This window comes from Garra rufa, chromosome 24 (assembly GCF_049309525.1).
Source record: "Garra rufa chromosome 24, GarRuf1.0, whole genome shotgun sequence".
Lineage (NCBI taxonomy): Eukaryota > Metazoa > Chordata > Actinopteri > Cypriniformes > Cyprinidae > Garra > Garra rufa.
The window spans coordinates 3845560-3863191 of NC_133384.1; the positions used below are offsets into that span (position 1 = coordinate 3845560).

At 34.9% G+C, this 17632-nt stretch overlaps 1 protein-coding gene across 1 annotated transcript in view; it reads right to left on the minus strand.

Moving 5' to 3' along the window:
* The window catches only part of LOC141300009 (abl interactor 1-like), a 20245-nt gene extending 5382 nt beyond the window's left edge, over positions 1-14863 (minus strand). Inside the window, exons 1-6 of the mRNA XM_073830309.1 lie at positions 14853-14863; positions 14220-14323; positions 13905-14045; positions 6271-6371; positions 1882-2069; positions 1749-1791 (exon numbers count right to left, since the gene is read on the minus strand). Coding sequence (XP_073686410.1) covers positions 1749-1791; positions 1882-2069; positions 6271-6371; positions 13905-13984 — 412 coding nt within the window. The 5' untranslated portion in view covers positions 13985-14045; positions 14220-14323; positions 14853-14863. The remainder of the gene's footprint in view (positions 1-1748; positions 1792-1881; positions 2070-6270; positions 6372-13904; positions 14046-14219; positions 14324-14852) is intronic.
* Between the last annotated feature and the right edge of the window lie 2769 nt (positions 14864-17632).

Sequence of the window (17632 nt, forward strand, 5' to 3'; positions counted from 1 at the left end):
AAAAGAGTAGCAGGTTTTTGAGTTGTTTATGTGAGTTGTAGCATAGTCCTGCATATGTTTACACTGCCAGGGCAGAAGGGATTTCCTCTATAGGGACACTTCCTGTTGACAGTGGCAGATAACTTAGAAGCCCTAGAGAGACACGCTCTCCCTGATAGTGATGGCCGGAACCAAGCGTATAACAAACACAGAGGACAAACATCACTGTGGCACCATGAGCCTTCACCAGTGACATGATATAAACACAACACAAACATCTCATTCCAGCTGTGTCCCGATGGAGCCAGTGAAACAACCTGTTCTACTGAACAGAATTATGGGATAAGATGTTGATTAATACCGCATATCATCATGTTAATACATCAGGTAACATAACATTAGGAAGATGCAAAGCAGGAAAACAGTGGATCTTTCTAAAGCACTTGTAGTGAGGAAGTCTCTGACTTCACGCATTACGTAATTACGCTGGAAAGGTCACATGTTGTTAGCTCTTCGTCTGTGTACTACATTTCAAAAAGGTAGGGTAGGGTGAAAAACTCATCTCATTTTCTCCTCCAACTTCAAAATGCATTGTTTTACCTTTTGTTTGTAAAGAGCGTTTGACTTTCTTTGCACGTTTGCGTTGTAAACACTGGGTCGGGACTTATGTTTACGTCAAGCGTGACCTTTCCAACGTAATGTGTAATACGAGCTAGTGCCAGACGAGCATTTGTGGTTAAAAAGCATATCAAATTTTTTTTTTTTTTTTCACAAAATGACCAATGTTTTGACTAGACAGGAACCTTATTTCTTAGCTGGGATCTTAGCTGTAGAGCCTTTTGAAGCTGCACTGAAACTGCAATTTAGACCTTCAACCCGCTCCCATTGAAGTCAACTACATGGACAATAATGGACTCTTTTATGGCAAGCCATTTTCGCCTAAAATACACTCTGCGTTACTCGTCATAATTGCATTTTTACTAGTAACAATTCAATTAGAGAGCTCTATAATTCAGTTCCTACTAGTAACAATTCCAATTAGAGAGCTCTACAAATTAATTTTTACTAGTCATATGTCTCCATTGACTTCCATTCATTTTAAATTACAGAGCTCTACAACAGAATTTTTACTAGTAACAATTACAATTAGAGAGCTCTCTAAATATTTTTTTTACTAGCAATAATTCCAATTGAAGAGCTCTCTTATTCAGTTTTTACTAGTAAGAATTCTGATTAGAGAGCTCTCTAATTCAATTGTTACTAGTAAGAACTGAATTAGAGAGCTTTTTAATTCAATTACAGAGCTCTGCAATTAAACATATCTTTAATGTGTTTTTTACTAGTAAAAATTTAATTATAGAGCTCTGTAATTGCAATTTTACTAGTAATAATTAAATTAGAGAGCTCTCTAATCGGAATTGTTACTAGTAAAAACTGAATTAGAGATCTCTCTAATTGGAATTATTACTAGTAAATATTGATTTAGAGAGCTCTTTAGTTAATATTGTTACTAGTAAGAATTTAATTAGAGAGCTCTCTAATTGGCATTGTTACTAGTAGGAATTAAATTATAGAGCCCTCTAATTCAATTCTTACTAGTAAAAAAGCAATTACAACGAGTAACACTTAGTATATTTTAGGCTAAAACGGCTTGCCATACTCTTTTCAACTAAAGTAACAGGAGTGAACTAATCCTTTAAACCTACAGTTTTTTTTTGCTGTTACCTAATACTACTAATAATCCACCTCTTCCAAATTATAGGAAATACTTTCAGGCGGTTCAGAGACTTCTCCACAGTGCACTGATTTATACTGAAGCAGCACAAAAAAAAAAAAAACACCATCACCACCACCAAACCCAGATCTTAACAATTCTGTGACCCAAGCTGAAGCCCCACATACAGACAGGTGGACGGTGGGACGTAAACGCTGGTGTTGTCCGGGACGGACTTTGCACTGGTGCCGATGGAATTGGGGAAAGGGCTCACCTATAGCAGCGGCTGGCATTGGTGGGACCTGGCCGGGGAGGGGGGGTGGAGGAGGGGGTGCTGGGGGAGGAGCTCCAGGGGGAGCAGCCCATGAGGGTGGGGCTGCGGGGTCAGAACCAATATATAAGAAAAAGCACATCTTGAGGGCATTTCATTCATTACTATCGCAGCTATTTTCCAAAACCCAGTGATTTTCTTTTTAAGGCTGCATTCTGTAACCTTGTATATATGACTACTGGAAAATTCTACATGGAAAGCAGTAAGTAAAGTACATGGGAGACCCGACTAAAAACTAAGTTGTGTCCCAAATTAAGTACCCCATCGTCTAGTGGAGTGGTTCTCAATTCCAGTCTTGGAGAACTCCACACTTTTTTGCCCTTTGAATGGATGAACATATGCTCCGTTCAAACTGGAAGTCCACTTAACAGGGCGCAAACAGTTGAATAGAATAAATGTCGGAAGTGATAAGAGGTACATACAAAATGTGAAGAGCAGTGGGTCGCGAGGACTGTAATTGAGAACCACTGTTCTAGTGTATGAATTATATACGTTTATTTTGTCATAGACCACCAGATTGTGTTGTTGGCTCAACAACAAGTTTACAGGTGCGTCCCAATTTGTGTACTTATGCACTTTTCTATGCCATCTTTTTGTATATGGGCCATTCTACAGAACTGGTGCAAACTGCATGTCCCGCAGCGTATTTTTTAGTCCATTCGCTGAGACTGATTTTAACTACACCCCTAAATTTATGATCAGGAAATATTCCTCTCATAGCTACAAGGTGTGAGTAGATAGGTCCCATCCACTGATCTATAATAGAGAACTGGATTGCTCATGACGTCATAAAAGTGAATCCACCGCGCCGCCATATTAGTATTCCCTAGTATTCGCATACATTCCATTGAATGAATAGGAAACTATACGATTTTATTGAGAAAACATCACATAACAAGTCAGTGTTTTTATACCTGAAGTCTCACTGTACAATTTTACAATGCAAACGTCCTAAGCATGTAAACGGTTAATGTTGGGAATTCCCTCTGCTTATTAAAAATGTACGTTCATAGCCTAACGTACATTACAGTCGCGTACATCAGATAAACAAATACGATCTCAGTACAGTTCAGGCCCGGTTCCAGAACTAAATCACTGAGGGTGCTCCCTAAATTAATGAGGGTGCTCTAACATTATACCATCATAGTCGACATTAGGGCGCGACACTGATGGCGCGCGTTGCTATTTTAAAATCAAAATACTTCAATTTTGTATGTAATGGCAAATTGATTATACTTTCGTTTTTTTATTAACTTAATTTAGAAAAAAAACGTTTGGAGCATTTTTGTTCGTAAAATATACGTTTTTATTTTATTTTATTATTATTATTTTTAAGGAACAGCGCCCAGGGGTAGACTAATCAGTCTGTTAATTTGATCAGTTTGCCTACTCAAATCATCACGATTTGCATAAAATCTATAGATATGAAATAGTTCAAGTATAAAACAATGTTAGTTTAAACGTTAAACCTAGAGATAAATGTGCGGTATTAGGCGCATATCCAATAGTTTGTGCAGAGAGTGGAAGCTGAAGACACAGGACATGGGCGCCAGTGCATTTTTTTCAGTGGAAGCAATTTAAAATTATCTGTCATTTTTGCTCACAAAGGTAAGAGTAGGTTAATACATCATTCGGTACTGTAAAGGGTGTACTTTTATTTGTGTGCACTTAAAAAAAACGTATAAAATAGTTTTAAATTATTACTTAACGAAATAAAACAAATAGAAAACAAAAACTCTCTCATTATGTAATCCGAAAAGATAAATTTCTCTTTAAAGGCGCGTCCAAAAAGGATTTTTGTTACACTGACTCAGAATACACTAGTTTATTAATATATAATTTAAATAAGCTTTACTCTTTCCGGCCCGACACATTCAGTGTTATTTATTTACCTTTGTGGCAATTTTCAGCATATTGTGTGCTTGAGCGCGGATCTGTTCCAGCTGCGCTGCCGTCTGTAACGGTCTCGAAAGTGAAACCGAAAGTGAAGTCTCCTGTTGTTTCCACCAGCGCGGCATTTTTTTCTTCACCATAATTTATGGATGTCTAAAATATTAAAATAAGGAGAAACCTAAAACAGATAAAACCGGTGCCCGTCCGCCTCTGAACTTTGACGTGAAAATTGGCCTGAAGCCCAGCAACTAGAGGTGTAAAAAAGTCGGGCTAGTCGGCCGAGGCTGAAATGCAACGCTCTAATTGACTGCTTTGATGCGTTACAATATGGCAGGGCATTGTTTTAATGCTTACAGCAGAAAAATAAATGTTTTTTTTTAATGATTACTCACTGGATTGTTATCTAAATCTGCAATAAAATGACATTATTACAGCTTTAACTGAGGGTGCTATTGATTTCGTTTGAGGGTGCTTAGCACCCTCAAGCACCCCCGTAGAACCGGGCCTGGTACAGTTATTCACGGTTTATGTCATTTTGTTGTTTATATTCGTACAGTAGACTAAGTGCATGTTTCAACAATATTTAACAGTAACGTTATTCATTTTGAAGCAGGTAATGATTTGTTCGTTAAATTAATAATGAATTCAACATACACAGCATTTTACTCAGATGGAAACGGTAATGTTAGTAAATCATTACAGAATTTGCTGATCTGAAGAGTCTGAAATAGATGTTGCTCAATCATGCAAATTAAAAATACACACCATGACTCGGAGAACACCGCTGACTACAAATGGTACGGACTTAAAGACATAAGCTTTATTTCAAAGATTTGAATTTCAATATAACGAGCAATGTAGTAACAGATACTTGTATTGTATTATTTACTGTATAATCGAATCAATTTCAGATACTAATACCAGATATAAGGTACTGTGTATTATTTCCTGCATAATTAGGTACATAAAGAAATATATTTAGTGTTGGATCAGTTACCTGTTTCTGCAAGTGCGCAGCTGACACGCCCACCAAAACGATTTCAATATATCGCTTATCCCGCCCGAAAAGACCATAAACATTCCAGAAAACATCTTAAGTAAAAATTAATTTACATACACATATCCTAAAAACTAATCCTGTGTGAAAGATACGCTTCAAATCGGGTGATTTTAGGTCAGCAATTTACATGTGACTCAATGGCGCTCTCTGCAGGTAGGGAATAGTAAGATGGCGAATAGAACACTTCCGGTGGCTTCACTGCCTAACGGCAGTTTAGAACGCAATGAGCAATCCAGTCATTATATAGATCAGTGGTCCCATCATTTTTTGCTATCAAATAGCTAGCAAAAAAAACCCTTCTCTTTTTGCATTCCAAATGGCTATGTTATCATGAAAATATCTGCATTGGAATGCACAGGTAAGATGAATATGTAAAACCAGAAGAGCCATCTCTGTATGCACTCTTGACTTTGTTATTTGCTTGCTTTTACAGTTTTTCTTGTTCACTGGTTTGCTAAGCTGAACAGCCCATCAGAGTGATCTCTCACTGACTGCTTGATGCCAACTCAACATGGTCAACTGACCAAAAAGCCATCAACGTGGTTCAACAAACTGCAAAAACTGAGCTCATCGACGGCCAGATGGCTGACCATCGGCTTGGTGTGTCACGTCCTTAATAAGGGCTAAAACTTCTGGTACAGTCTTTGCAATAGAAGTGTCTCTTAAAATGTTGCCTAGGCAGGTAGCTCACTGGTTTTGGATGCCAAAACAGTCCTTTATCGAAGCCTGGAAAAAAAAAACCTAGAGAAAAACCTTACATTTTAACATTCAAACACACAAACAGAAAAGGGCACAAGGACAGAAACGCTGCATTCAAAGATCTTGTCAACATTAATCCAGGAAAAGTAAATCAGTGGTGCTGATGCAGCGTTGCTATGGTGACTGTAAGGATTCAGGAGGGATGGAGGGGGGGATTTCTATTCCTCTTGGCTCCAGCAGGTATCTCGAAGGAGAACAGGACAGTGACCTCTTTTCTTACTAAACTTCATTCTTTTTTCCCCCGTTCTCTGCAGGCAGACCACCCTTTGGAGTTTCCCACTTCCTCTCTATTTCTACCTGTCCTTGGCGCAGTGTAGTGGCCTACTTTAACAAACCTTTAGCTGGAAAAATCAGGCCATGAAAGCTGTAGGCATACAGTGAGCAGCTAATCCTGCTCCATTTCTTACTCTGGAGAACAGGATATACCGCACATGGGGAGAGTATGTCTAATTCTCAGGTTGGCCCTAACCTGTAGGACATTGTGCTTAAAAAGGTGCGCTTGTGCAGCGGCTGTATATGTGGGCTGTAGCTCACCTGGGACTGAGTTGGGAATGGAGGGAGTCGGCACAGCGATGGGAATTCCGATGCTGCTGCTGCCACTGTTCTCTCGACTGCCGCTGCCCCCGCTGCTGCCACTACAGAGAAAGAGAGGAGGTTCTTAGCATACTATAGTACATATCATAGTATTTATGAAGTATGCATTACACTGATCTACTACAAAACAGAATACTGCATCCCACAATGAAATTTGACTTCCAAGGTGACAGCAATGTTAACAGTTATCTTTTTTCAGCTCATTTGATGGGACTTGCCAGAAGATAGCACATAAATACATAAAATACAAATGCGATATACAGTGCCTTGCGAAAGTATTCATACCCTATTCCACATCAAACTACACTTTTTACACCATAAGGGTAAAGCAAATAAGTTTTAACATCTTTGCAAATTTATTAAAAATAAAAAACCTAAATGATTCCATTGCATAAGTATTCATACCCTTATCTGGCACAGTTGAAATTTAGCTCAGGAGCATTAATATTGCTTGTAGATGCTACTACACATCGAGTGAACTTTGTGGCAAATTCAATTGATTTGAAAAAGCACACAAATCTTAAAAAGGCCTAACAGCTGAAAAAGCATTTCAGAGCAAAAACCAAGCCCTCACGTAAAAAAAAAAAAAGAAAAAAAAAAAGAGCTCAGAGGCAGGATTACATCAAGCCACGCATCTAGGGAAGAGTTCAGAAAAAATCTGCTGCATTGAAGGCTCACAGAAGCATTTAGTCTTCGTTACCCTTAATGGAAGAAGTTTGAAACAATCAGGACTCTTCCTGGAGCTGGCCTCCTGGTCAATCTGAGCAATGGATGGAGAACGGCCTTGGCTAGAGTGGTGACCAAGAACCTGATGGTCACTCTAGTTGAGCTCCATGATCATATATGCAGATGGGAGAAACTTACAAAAAGACAAACATTACTGCAACACTCCATTGATCTGGGCTTTATGGCAGTGTGGCAAGACTTAATCCTGTCCTCAGGGTAGACACAGGAAAACACTCTTGGAATTTGCAAAAAAACATCTAAAGGACCCTCAGATTGTGAGAAACAAGATTCTGTGGTTTGATGATCCTCAATTCCAAGCATCATGTTTGAAGGAAATCAGGCACTGCTCATCACTTGAAGAGTACCATCTCAAAAGAAAAGTGTGCTGGTAGCAGTCTAATGCTGTGGGGCTGTTTTTCAGCGGCAGGGACTGAGGGACTCTTCAGAGTAGAAGAAAAGCTCAAAGCACCAAAATATCGAGCCTTAATGAAAACCCAGTCCAGAGCATTTAGAACCTCAGACTAGGCAGAAGGTTCACCTTCCAACAGGTCAATGAACCTAAGCACACAGCAAGAGTGGCTTATAGACAGCTCTGTGAATGTTCTTGAGTGGCCCAGCCACAGCCTGGGTTTGAACCATTTCTGGAGAAACCTGAAAATGTCTGCCAGACCCCATCCAAGCTGACAGAGCTTGAGAGATGAAGAGGTGAGGCGAAGAATGGCAGATAATTGCCAAATGTTAATGTGCAAATCTTGTTGCATCAGACCCAAAAAGACTTGGGGCTGTAAAGGTGCTTCAACTAAGTACTGAGTTAAGGGTATGAACACTTATGCAATGTACTTATTTTTTATTTTTTTATTTTTAATAAACTTATGAAGTTGTGACAATTCTGTTTTTGCTTTGTCATTATGGTGCATGTATGTGTTGATGTAGGAAAAAAGTAATTTAAAACAGTTTAACGTAAGGCAGCAACATAAAATGTGAAAAAACGAAGGGGTATGAATACTTTCGCAAGGCACTATATTATTAACAGGGCAAAAAAAAAAATTGCATATACTCATGAGAGACTGAAAACACTGGATCATAAGCTGTCAGCGTGTAAACGAACACAGTGCTCTGATTCACTCTGAAACATGCTAAATATATTAACTTGAATAAATCACAGCCTTTGTATTTCGATAATTGCACTAAGCCATATCGTGATTTGTTTTATTTCAATTAACTGTGCAGCACTACATATCACTTGATGCCACAATGAGATCATGATAAAGAGGATGAAACATTTCTCATTACATTATGCGTACTGTTTAACATAATATTTAACAGTATAATATAAATTAACAGTAAGCAGTACATAGTATTTAGTGTAGTATCCAATAAGTAGTAAGCTGTTTTTCCATTCTGAATATCACAGGCTTGCATGGTAAAGTGACCTAGATATGCACTTGCCTTTGAGATACATGGTACTACTATATCTATATCCATACGTGGTTATGCATACGTTCAACACAGATCGTTTCATTGATTATTCAACACTGGTGCTATGAGCATCATTGCATCAGTGTTACACCCCCACATGGGCACAGCTTTAGAATCAGCCTCGATCCTCTGTGTCTGCTCGGAGTCCATGCAGCTCCACAGAAACCAGAGCAGCAGGGAGTCCCACACTGCACTGCAACAGATCTCATTATTCCAGCACAGAGTCTTCTTCGTTTAATTGTCTGAACGCTAGGATTGAGAGAATGATCTGCTTTTAACTAGAGAAGCTCAAAACTACATCTTTTTTTTTTTTTTTAACTAGCTGTTCTGTGGGTTGTCAAAATATTGATAAACTTGAGATCTGTTTTTTTTTTTTTTTTTTTTTTTTAGGGAACACAACTTTTAAATGTGGTTTAAAAATCTGATATGTATGATATCTAGTCATCTGACCGACTCATATATCATTCTCATCTTTTTTTTTATTTCCATTTTATATTTTATTCTATATATTCCATTTGTTCTATATTTTATTTTATTTTAGATGCATTGAGAATCCATGGCTAAAATGTTAGACACACTACGCCAAAATCCCAAACCAAAGATGTTACTCAAATAAGGCCCTTTAAAATGAGCAATAAATACAGTGCCCTCCACTAATATTGGCACCCTTTTTAAACATGAGCAAAGGTGGCTGTGAAAAAAAACCTGCATTGTTTATCCTTTAGAACTTTCATTCAAAAAAACAAAAACAAAATTCAAACCTTTCACTGAAGTAAAACAATGGAAACTAGGGGGTGAAATCTCATTATGAAATAAATGTTTTTCTCTAGTTCAGGTTGGCCACAATTATTGGCACCCAATTATTTCAACGTCCTTTTCCCAAAATAACAGCTCTGAGTTTTCTCCAACAATGTCTAATGAGTTTGGAGAACACCTGACTAAAGATCAGAGACCATTCCTTCAAACAGAATCTCTCCAGATCCTTCAGATTCCCAGCTTCATGTTGGTGCTTCTTCTCTTCAGTTTCTACAGGGTTCAGGTCAGGGAACTGGGATGGCCATGGCACAAGTTTCATTCTGTGCTCAGTGACACATTTTTTGTGTTACTTTTGATGTTTGTTTTGGATCATTGTCCTGATGGAAGATCCAACCACAGCCCATATAAGATTTCTAACAGAGGCAGTCAGGTTTAGATTTTTTTATCTGCTGGTATTTGACAGAATCTATGATGCCATGTATCTGAACAAGATGTCCAGGACCTCTGGCAGAAAAATAGGCCCACACCATTAAAGACCCAGCAGTATTTTTAACCATGGGGCATGGGGTACTTTTCATCCCTGTTTGCACCAAACCCATCTGGAGAGTTTGTTGCCAAAAACCTTATTTTTTAGTTTCATCTGACCATAGAAGCCAGTCTTGTTTGAAGTTCCAGTCGTGTCTGACAACTGAATATGCTAGAGTTTGTTTTTGGATGAGCCAGGAAGATTTTTCTTGAAACCCTCTGGAACAACATGTGGTGATGTAGGGGCTGTTTGATCATTTTATTTTAGGCTTTCTGACCCTAAGACTCAACTAATCTCTGCAATTTTCCAGCTGTGATCCTTGGAGAGTCTTTGGCTCCTCAAAGTCTCCTCCTCACCATGTATTAGGATGATATAGACACATTTCCTCTTCTAGGCAGATTTGTAACATCTTTAGTTGATTGGAACTTCTTAATTATTGCCCTAATGGTGGGAATGGGGATTTTCAAAGCTTTAGCTCTTTTCTTACAGACACTTTCTATTCTGTGAAGCTCAACAGTCTTGTTCTGCACATCAGAACTACATTCTTTGGTTTTACTCCTTGTGATGGATGATTAAGGGAATTTGGCCTTTGCGTTCCTCATTATTTATAATCCTGTTGAACACAAAGTCATGACTGGACAATTATATACTCATAGCCACAGTGGAGTGCTAAAAAATTGTAATAATGAATGAGAATATACTTCAGAGATATTTCACTTAGACAAATTTTTAGGGGTGCCAATAATTGTGGCCAACGTGAACTAGAGAAAAAAAATGTATTTAATAATGAGATTTCCGCCCCAGTTTCCATTGTTTTCCCTCAATGAAAGGTTAGAATTTTGTGAATTTTTTGAATGAAAGTTCTTTGCTCATATTTACCAAGGGTGCCAATATTAATGGAGGACACTGTATGTCTAACGCTATGAGATTTTACAGTCACAAATTTTAAGCGTATCCATAATCAGAATATTCCTCTCATCGTCACACAGCCTGTTCCATTTAGTTCTGAGCTTTAAGAGAAATCAATTGCTTCTAACAAGAGAGGAAACTGAACCATGCAGCATGACCATTATGTAGAAAGATCTGATTCAGTGAAAATCTAAATATTACGCACACATTATCTATCGTAATCATTATTTGACCTCACTATGTTCATCTATAAATTTAATCTTAGAGAAACAAAAATGTTTCACTGACACTGTCGTAACCCATAATGCGTCGGGCACCCAAAGAGCTCAATTCGGTTCAGACGAAGGCAGCATAAAAAGAGCTGAATAAGCAGCAGTGAACGCTTCTGGAAAGCAGATAATGGCTCAGGTAGAGACATGGAATCATACTTCATCTTAATTACACATAAGCAGCGCATACACAAATCGCTGACGCTGCTAGAAGCGATGCGGCTGATACTGTCGGCTACATGTCAGTACTCAAGAACAGCTTTTATAAAATGCATTACAAGATAAATCAATGTAACTATATACTATTAAAACAATGGATCTCTGTTGTCTTACATCGCTCTTTTTCATAAAACAATTCAAAAATATTTATTTATTTTTAATGCTTTTTTAACTTATTTAAATTATTACATAATTTGCTTTTATTGTTTTTAATGAGCACCAGGCTGCATTTAATTGATCAAAAATACATTAAAATAACTTTTCTATGTTAATATATTATAAAATGAAACAAAATACAAACAAAAAATTCTAATTGCAAAACTGATTTTTTTTCCCCTCAGAAACTATTTTAATATTTGGTGCTCAAGAAACATGTTTATGAAAATCCTGATTGATAGAAAGTTCTGCTGCTACTTTTCTGCACAACTGCTCTACTTTTTCATTGCTTTTCTATGTATAACACACTGAACAAGTTAAAAGAAGTTAAACTTCTTAAAATCTTGAGACCTTGCCTTTTTCTCCTTATTCTACTGCAAAAAAAAAAATTTCTTGAAAAAAAAAAAGAGAGAGAAACTGTGTAAATGGCCCCTAAGTAAATTTGTAAGTAAATCAGTTTTTCATGAAGAAAGGTTTGGAATCTTTAATACTATCAATTTGATGGATTCAGCAGGCCAGTCTCGAAAAAGCTGGTGTGTGGCGCCACTATTTACCCAAATGAAAAGTTGTGTATTATTTATGGCATCACGGTCAGCATTAACTAATGAGGCCAATTCATTCAGCCATTCTGCACATGCACTGCTGCAGTCCTGACTGTGTTTAGTAAATGCTGTATGCGGCTGGATGAGGGGGTTATTCCCTCTGGTCCCGCTGGCCACACCACGGTTGTGGTGTGAGTTGGTGTGATGACATTATTTACAGATGTTAGACGTGTGGGTGTGAAGAGTACAGACTGCACACTGGGAACATTTAGAAACCCCCGGATCAGGTCTGTCATTTAGATGTTAACACAATGAAGATCATGAGCAAAATTGTTGGATCCCCTAGAGGAAGTCAAATATGCTGTGACATTCAAAAACACAAACTGTGGAGGCTGATGGAAAAGAGAAGTGGAAAAAGACCAAATTAAGAGAGAAAATCTGATTCATGAGTAAAACCCTTGCACATATTACATACGCAGTGTTTTGGGCAAATAATCCAAACAAAATTATTCAAATTAAATGAATTAAACTATTATTTTATTATTATTTCTTAGACTAATAATAATAATACAAACAATAATAACAACAAATTTCTTTTTTTATTAATAACACTACTACTACTACTACTACTACTACTAATAATAATAATTGCACAGTATTAATTAAACAGATAAATACATAAATTAAATAATTTTATTATTAATAACACTAACACTAATAATAATAATAATAATAACAATAATATTGCACTAAAACATTTACTTATTTTTAATAAAACTAAATAATAATAATAATAATAATAATGCACTAAAACATTTCTTTATTTTTAATAAAAATAAATAATAATTATACAGTATCAATAAAAATGTACTAAAATATTAGATAAACTGATACATAAACAAATGAATAAACATTTTATTATTAATAACACTACTACTACTAATAATAATAATGTACTAAAACATAATAATAATAATAATAATAATAATAATAATAATAATAATAATAAAGCACTAAAACATTTACTTTGTTAACACCACCACTACTACTACTACTACTAATAAATAAATTAATTAATTAAAATAATAAATTAAAATGTACTAAAATATTGGATAGATATAATCTATAATATAAATATAAACAAACATTTTACTACTACTACTACTACTACTACTACTACTACTAATAATAATAATAATAATAATAAATGTACTAAAACATTTATTTATTTCAATTATAATAATTATTATTAGTAATAGTAGTTTTACACAGTATTAAATAAAATGTGCCAAAAGAATAGAAAGATAAACAAATATATAAATAAATTCTTATTAATACTCATCATATCAACAACTTACTACTAATAATAATACACAGTATTAATTAAAATGTACTAAACTGATGGCAACAAATAAATTAAATAAATGAAAAATATTTTATTTTATTAATAACTAACACTACTACTACTACTACTAATAATAATGTACTAAAACATTTATTTTATTTTTATATTTTATTAATAACACTAATAACACTAACAACAACAGTATTAAAATAAACCGTTTGCAATAAACTAACTAAAACAATATTTTATGAATAATAAATAACAATAACAATGTACTAAACATTTATTTATCTGTTTGTTTGTTTTATTAACTAATAATACTAACACTAATAATAATAATAATAGTAATAATAATAATAATAATGATAATGATAATGATAATGAAATAATAATAATAATAATAATAATAATAATAATAAAATGTTCTAAATGGTTTGAAATAAATAAATAAATAAATAAATAAATAAATAAATAAATAAACAAACAAACAAACTATTATTTTATTATTAATATCCAAGACCAACAAAGATAATAATAATAATAATAATAATAATAATAATAATAATAATAATAATAATAATAATAATAATACAAATGTACTAAAACCAATTGATTGAGTAAATGATTGACTGATTGATTGATGTTACCTGTGGGTTCTTGGTCTCTGGCTGAGAGACGCAGTGCGTCCTGGACTGTGTTGGCTGCCCAAGCGCGCTGGACTCGTCATGTAATCGTTGGGCACTGTTGGAGGTTTCACCGGCTCAAGTGTTTTATAAGGAGTGTTACGCCTGTATATGCATTCAAAACCAACAGGAAAAAAATATTATAAACAAGACTTATAATAAATAATAATATGATTTGTGTGCTACTAAAACAGCTGTTTGTGTCAAACTATTGTCTGATTTATCATACCAATCAGAAACATTTTCATTCTTCTCACACTGAAGCAAATCGCATCTTACCCAAGAGTGCCTCGTCCTGCCAAGGGTGGGCTGGGAGGTTTCTGTGTTGGGGGATTGGTCCTGGAGAGAGTTCCTCCTCTGATTGACTGATTGTTGCCATGTTGCTGATCAGACAAGCAAAACATCCGTTTAAGCATTCGAACAGAGCCATCAGATTATATAAACAAGACTAAAGAAATGGAGATGAGAAGAGAGCTTTACCAGACAAAACAACACATTTCAACCAAAGTTTGAGTTTCAAAATGCTCAAATTAACCTCACTAATAGCAGACTATCACTTCATCACATATTCAAAAAGTAGACATTATTTATAAAAATAAAGTGCAAACAAAACTGAACTGATGATTATGAAAGAAAACAATTAAAGTTGTCTGGCAAGCCAAAATTCAATTACATGTGCAACTGTGTGATTGAGTTGCCTATGTACTTGATTAAGTGTTAAAACATGTAATAATCTTTTAATAACACAGCTATTACAGATCACTTTGATCTATTGATCTACAACTACTGCACATGATGAGGTTATGATGAGGGAGGGATGAACACAGGAATATGAATATGTGTGTCAGGATCACAAGGGAAGATTGAATCAGTTGATCAGTAATGGAGGGGTCATGGGACAAGTACACTTACCTTGGCTTTAAGCCACTAGCGTGGGCAGAGGAATAAAGAGAAAGTGATTTATAGAACAAGAGAGAAAGACAAAAAGAGGGAGAGAAAGCGAGAGACGCAGGTCAGAAACCGGCATGTCTCAGTTCAGAGCTCTTGAAGCACGACAAAAGCACGTCAAATCTGGAAACCTACATTACACTTCACTAGAGCTGAGAGCGCTGACGTTAAAATGCTTTCCCTGACAATTTTCACACTTGCTTTGACTGAGTGGTCTGAAGCAGACATTCATTTCATCCCTCTCTGTCCTCTAAGTCTCTTTTCATATTGGATTATTTTGGTCTGACCTTTGTGTAATCAGTGTGATTATTAGGAAACTAATGACAATTTTAAAGTCCCATTGGATTTACCACAGAAACTTTTAGTGCACACAAACGCACTTGCTTTTGCAGGATACATGGCAAAAAGCTTCTCTATAAGGACAACTTAGTCCACCAACTGCAGAGACAAAGGTCTCTTATCATAACAATGGCTGGGTGTGCAGTGACTGTTCTGCATCACATGCAAATTGTGGCATTATTAATGCACTGTCCTGTATGAGTAATGAAGGCAAAAGTAACCGAGACAATGCTCATAAGTTAAGTAGGCAGAAAATAGAAACTATATAGTGTAAACCTGAGAGTTAACAAGTTATTATTTCAGCGATAAGGCACTTAAGGGCAGGCTATATTGTGACTATAAAATATTATGTTAGGCACGTTACAGCGAACCTACCAACCCTTCAAATGTGACTAATATTATATATATATATATATATATATATATATATATATATATATATATATATATATATATATATATATAATATATCATGGCTTGGAATTATTACTTTCATAAATAAACAAACAAACAAACCACATAATAAATAAAAAAGACACCAAAAAAAATATAATAATAAATAAATAAATAAATTGCATTAATAAATCAATTATACTAAAAAAAGTAAATTAAAGTATATATTTTGTAAAAAACTGTATTCATTATTATTAATAAATATTATCATTAATAAATTAATTTTATAATTTTTTTTTTTTCAAAAAAAAAAAAAAATTAACAATTATTATTAGTTATAATAACATATACAAAAATTATAAAAATAAGCAGGTTAATCAGTTTAAACTGGCAGACTAACTGAAAATATCAAATCATAAATGTTTATATGTATATATCAACGATAAATAAATAAATAATAGCTGCAAGCAGCAATTGTCAGGGTTCCAGCCCTGTAAGGCATTTAATTACATAGAAAAAAAGACATTACATATTATTTATCAACCTAAATCAATAGTTAAAAAAATACAAATAAAAATAAAAAAAGGTTTTTTTGCAGGTCATTAACCATAGATAAAAGATGTTTTTTAATCAGTTATGAGTGCACCAGCTGTGGTCTGATCTCCCTAAAACATTGCATGCTTGTTTAGAATCAGCCGTCTCATGTGCTCACCAGGTTTCGTGAAGTTTTGAGTTTTCATTTAGGCTTTATAGGCTTTTGGGTATATTTGAACAGGCCCCTTTTCTAACAACTCTGTTATAGCCATTACCTGTTATAGGGTAAAATTCAACTTTTATTGGATAATTATTGACCTAGAGAGTCCAGAGAATTGCACTGCAGTATTTTTTTCCTGTCTGAGTAAAAAAAACCTAAGACTAGTTCAAAAAATAAGTTTTTTTTTTACATCTTCTCAATCATGAAACAAACAATTTGATTGACAGCAATGGTTATAGAGGCAAAGTTGTTCGGAATAAGAAGGTCTACCATAGGATACAAATATTGTGTGTATATGTGAAAAACTGAGCAATATACAATCGTTTACACCCTTGAAAAATGCGATGTGGCCCCCCTCCCCACCCAGTGGCCGATTTCTTTCAAATTTCTCACAGACCTTTGGGGCTGTAAGTCAGAAAGGCCCAATAAGTTTTGTTCCGATTGACCCAGAGAATCTACCTGCACTAGTTTGGTTACGATTGGCTGAAAAACCTAGGACTAGTTCACAAAAGTAGGTTTTTCAAAAAACGCTAAACAATAAGAGTGACAGATGAATCAGAGGCATTTGTTTTGTCTGTGAAGCCAAGGAAATTTAACAACATGACACACTTGAGTCTGCGACAAAAGGGTGTGGAGTTATGAGCGATTTTGTACTTTTGAACGCTGTAACGCCCCAATCAGGCCGGTTGGGGCAAGATTTGGTGTACATTGTAGACGGTGTATGTACTACCATCCCTCTAAGTTTTAAGTCTCTGTGACTTACGGTTTGGTCTGCATGATCAGTTTTACATGGAGCATGCTGATCCTTGGCCATTCTAACAATTACATTAGGGTTTCAGTGCTATGCGCTTGAACCCCTAATAAATAAATAAAGTAGTAACTATCATATTTAACTATCAAAATCATCATATCACAACACATGCAGATCATAAAAAGACCATTTATTTATTTATTTTTTAATATAATAATAATATAAATAATAAAGTAATATATATAATATAATAAAGTAATATAAAGTAAAAAAGTGTGCCTTTTAAATAAAATAAAGTAAAAAAAGTGCATTGAATAAAATAAAGTAAAAAACCGCACCTTAAATAAAAAATAAAAAATAAAAAAAATATTATTTTTAATAAATAAATAAAGTACAACATTAAATAAAGTACACCTTTTAAAATAAAAAATAAAATTGGAAATTATTTTTAATAAAGATAAATCAAATCAATCAATAAATTTAAAAAACTGTTAAAAGTTTTTAAAA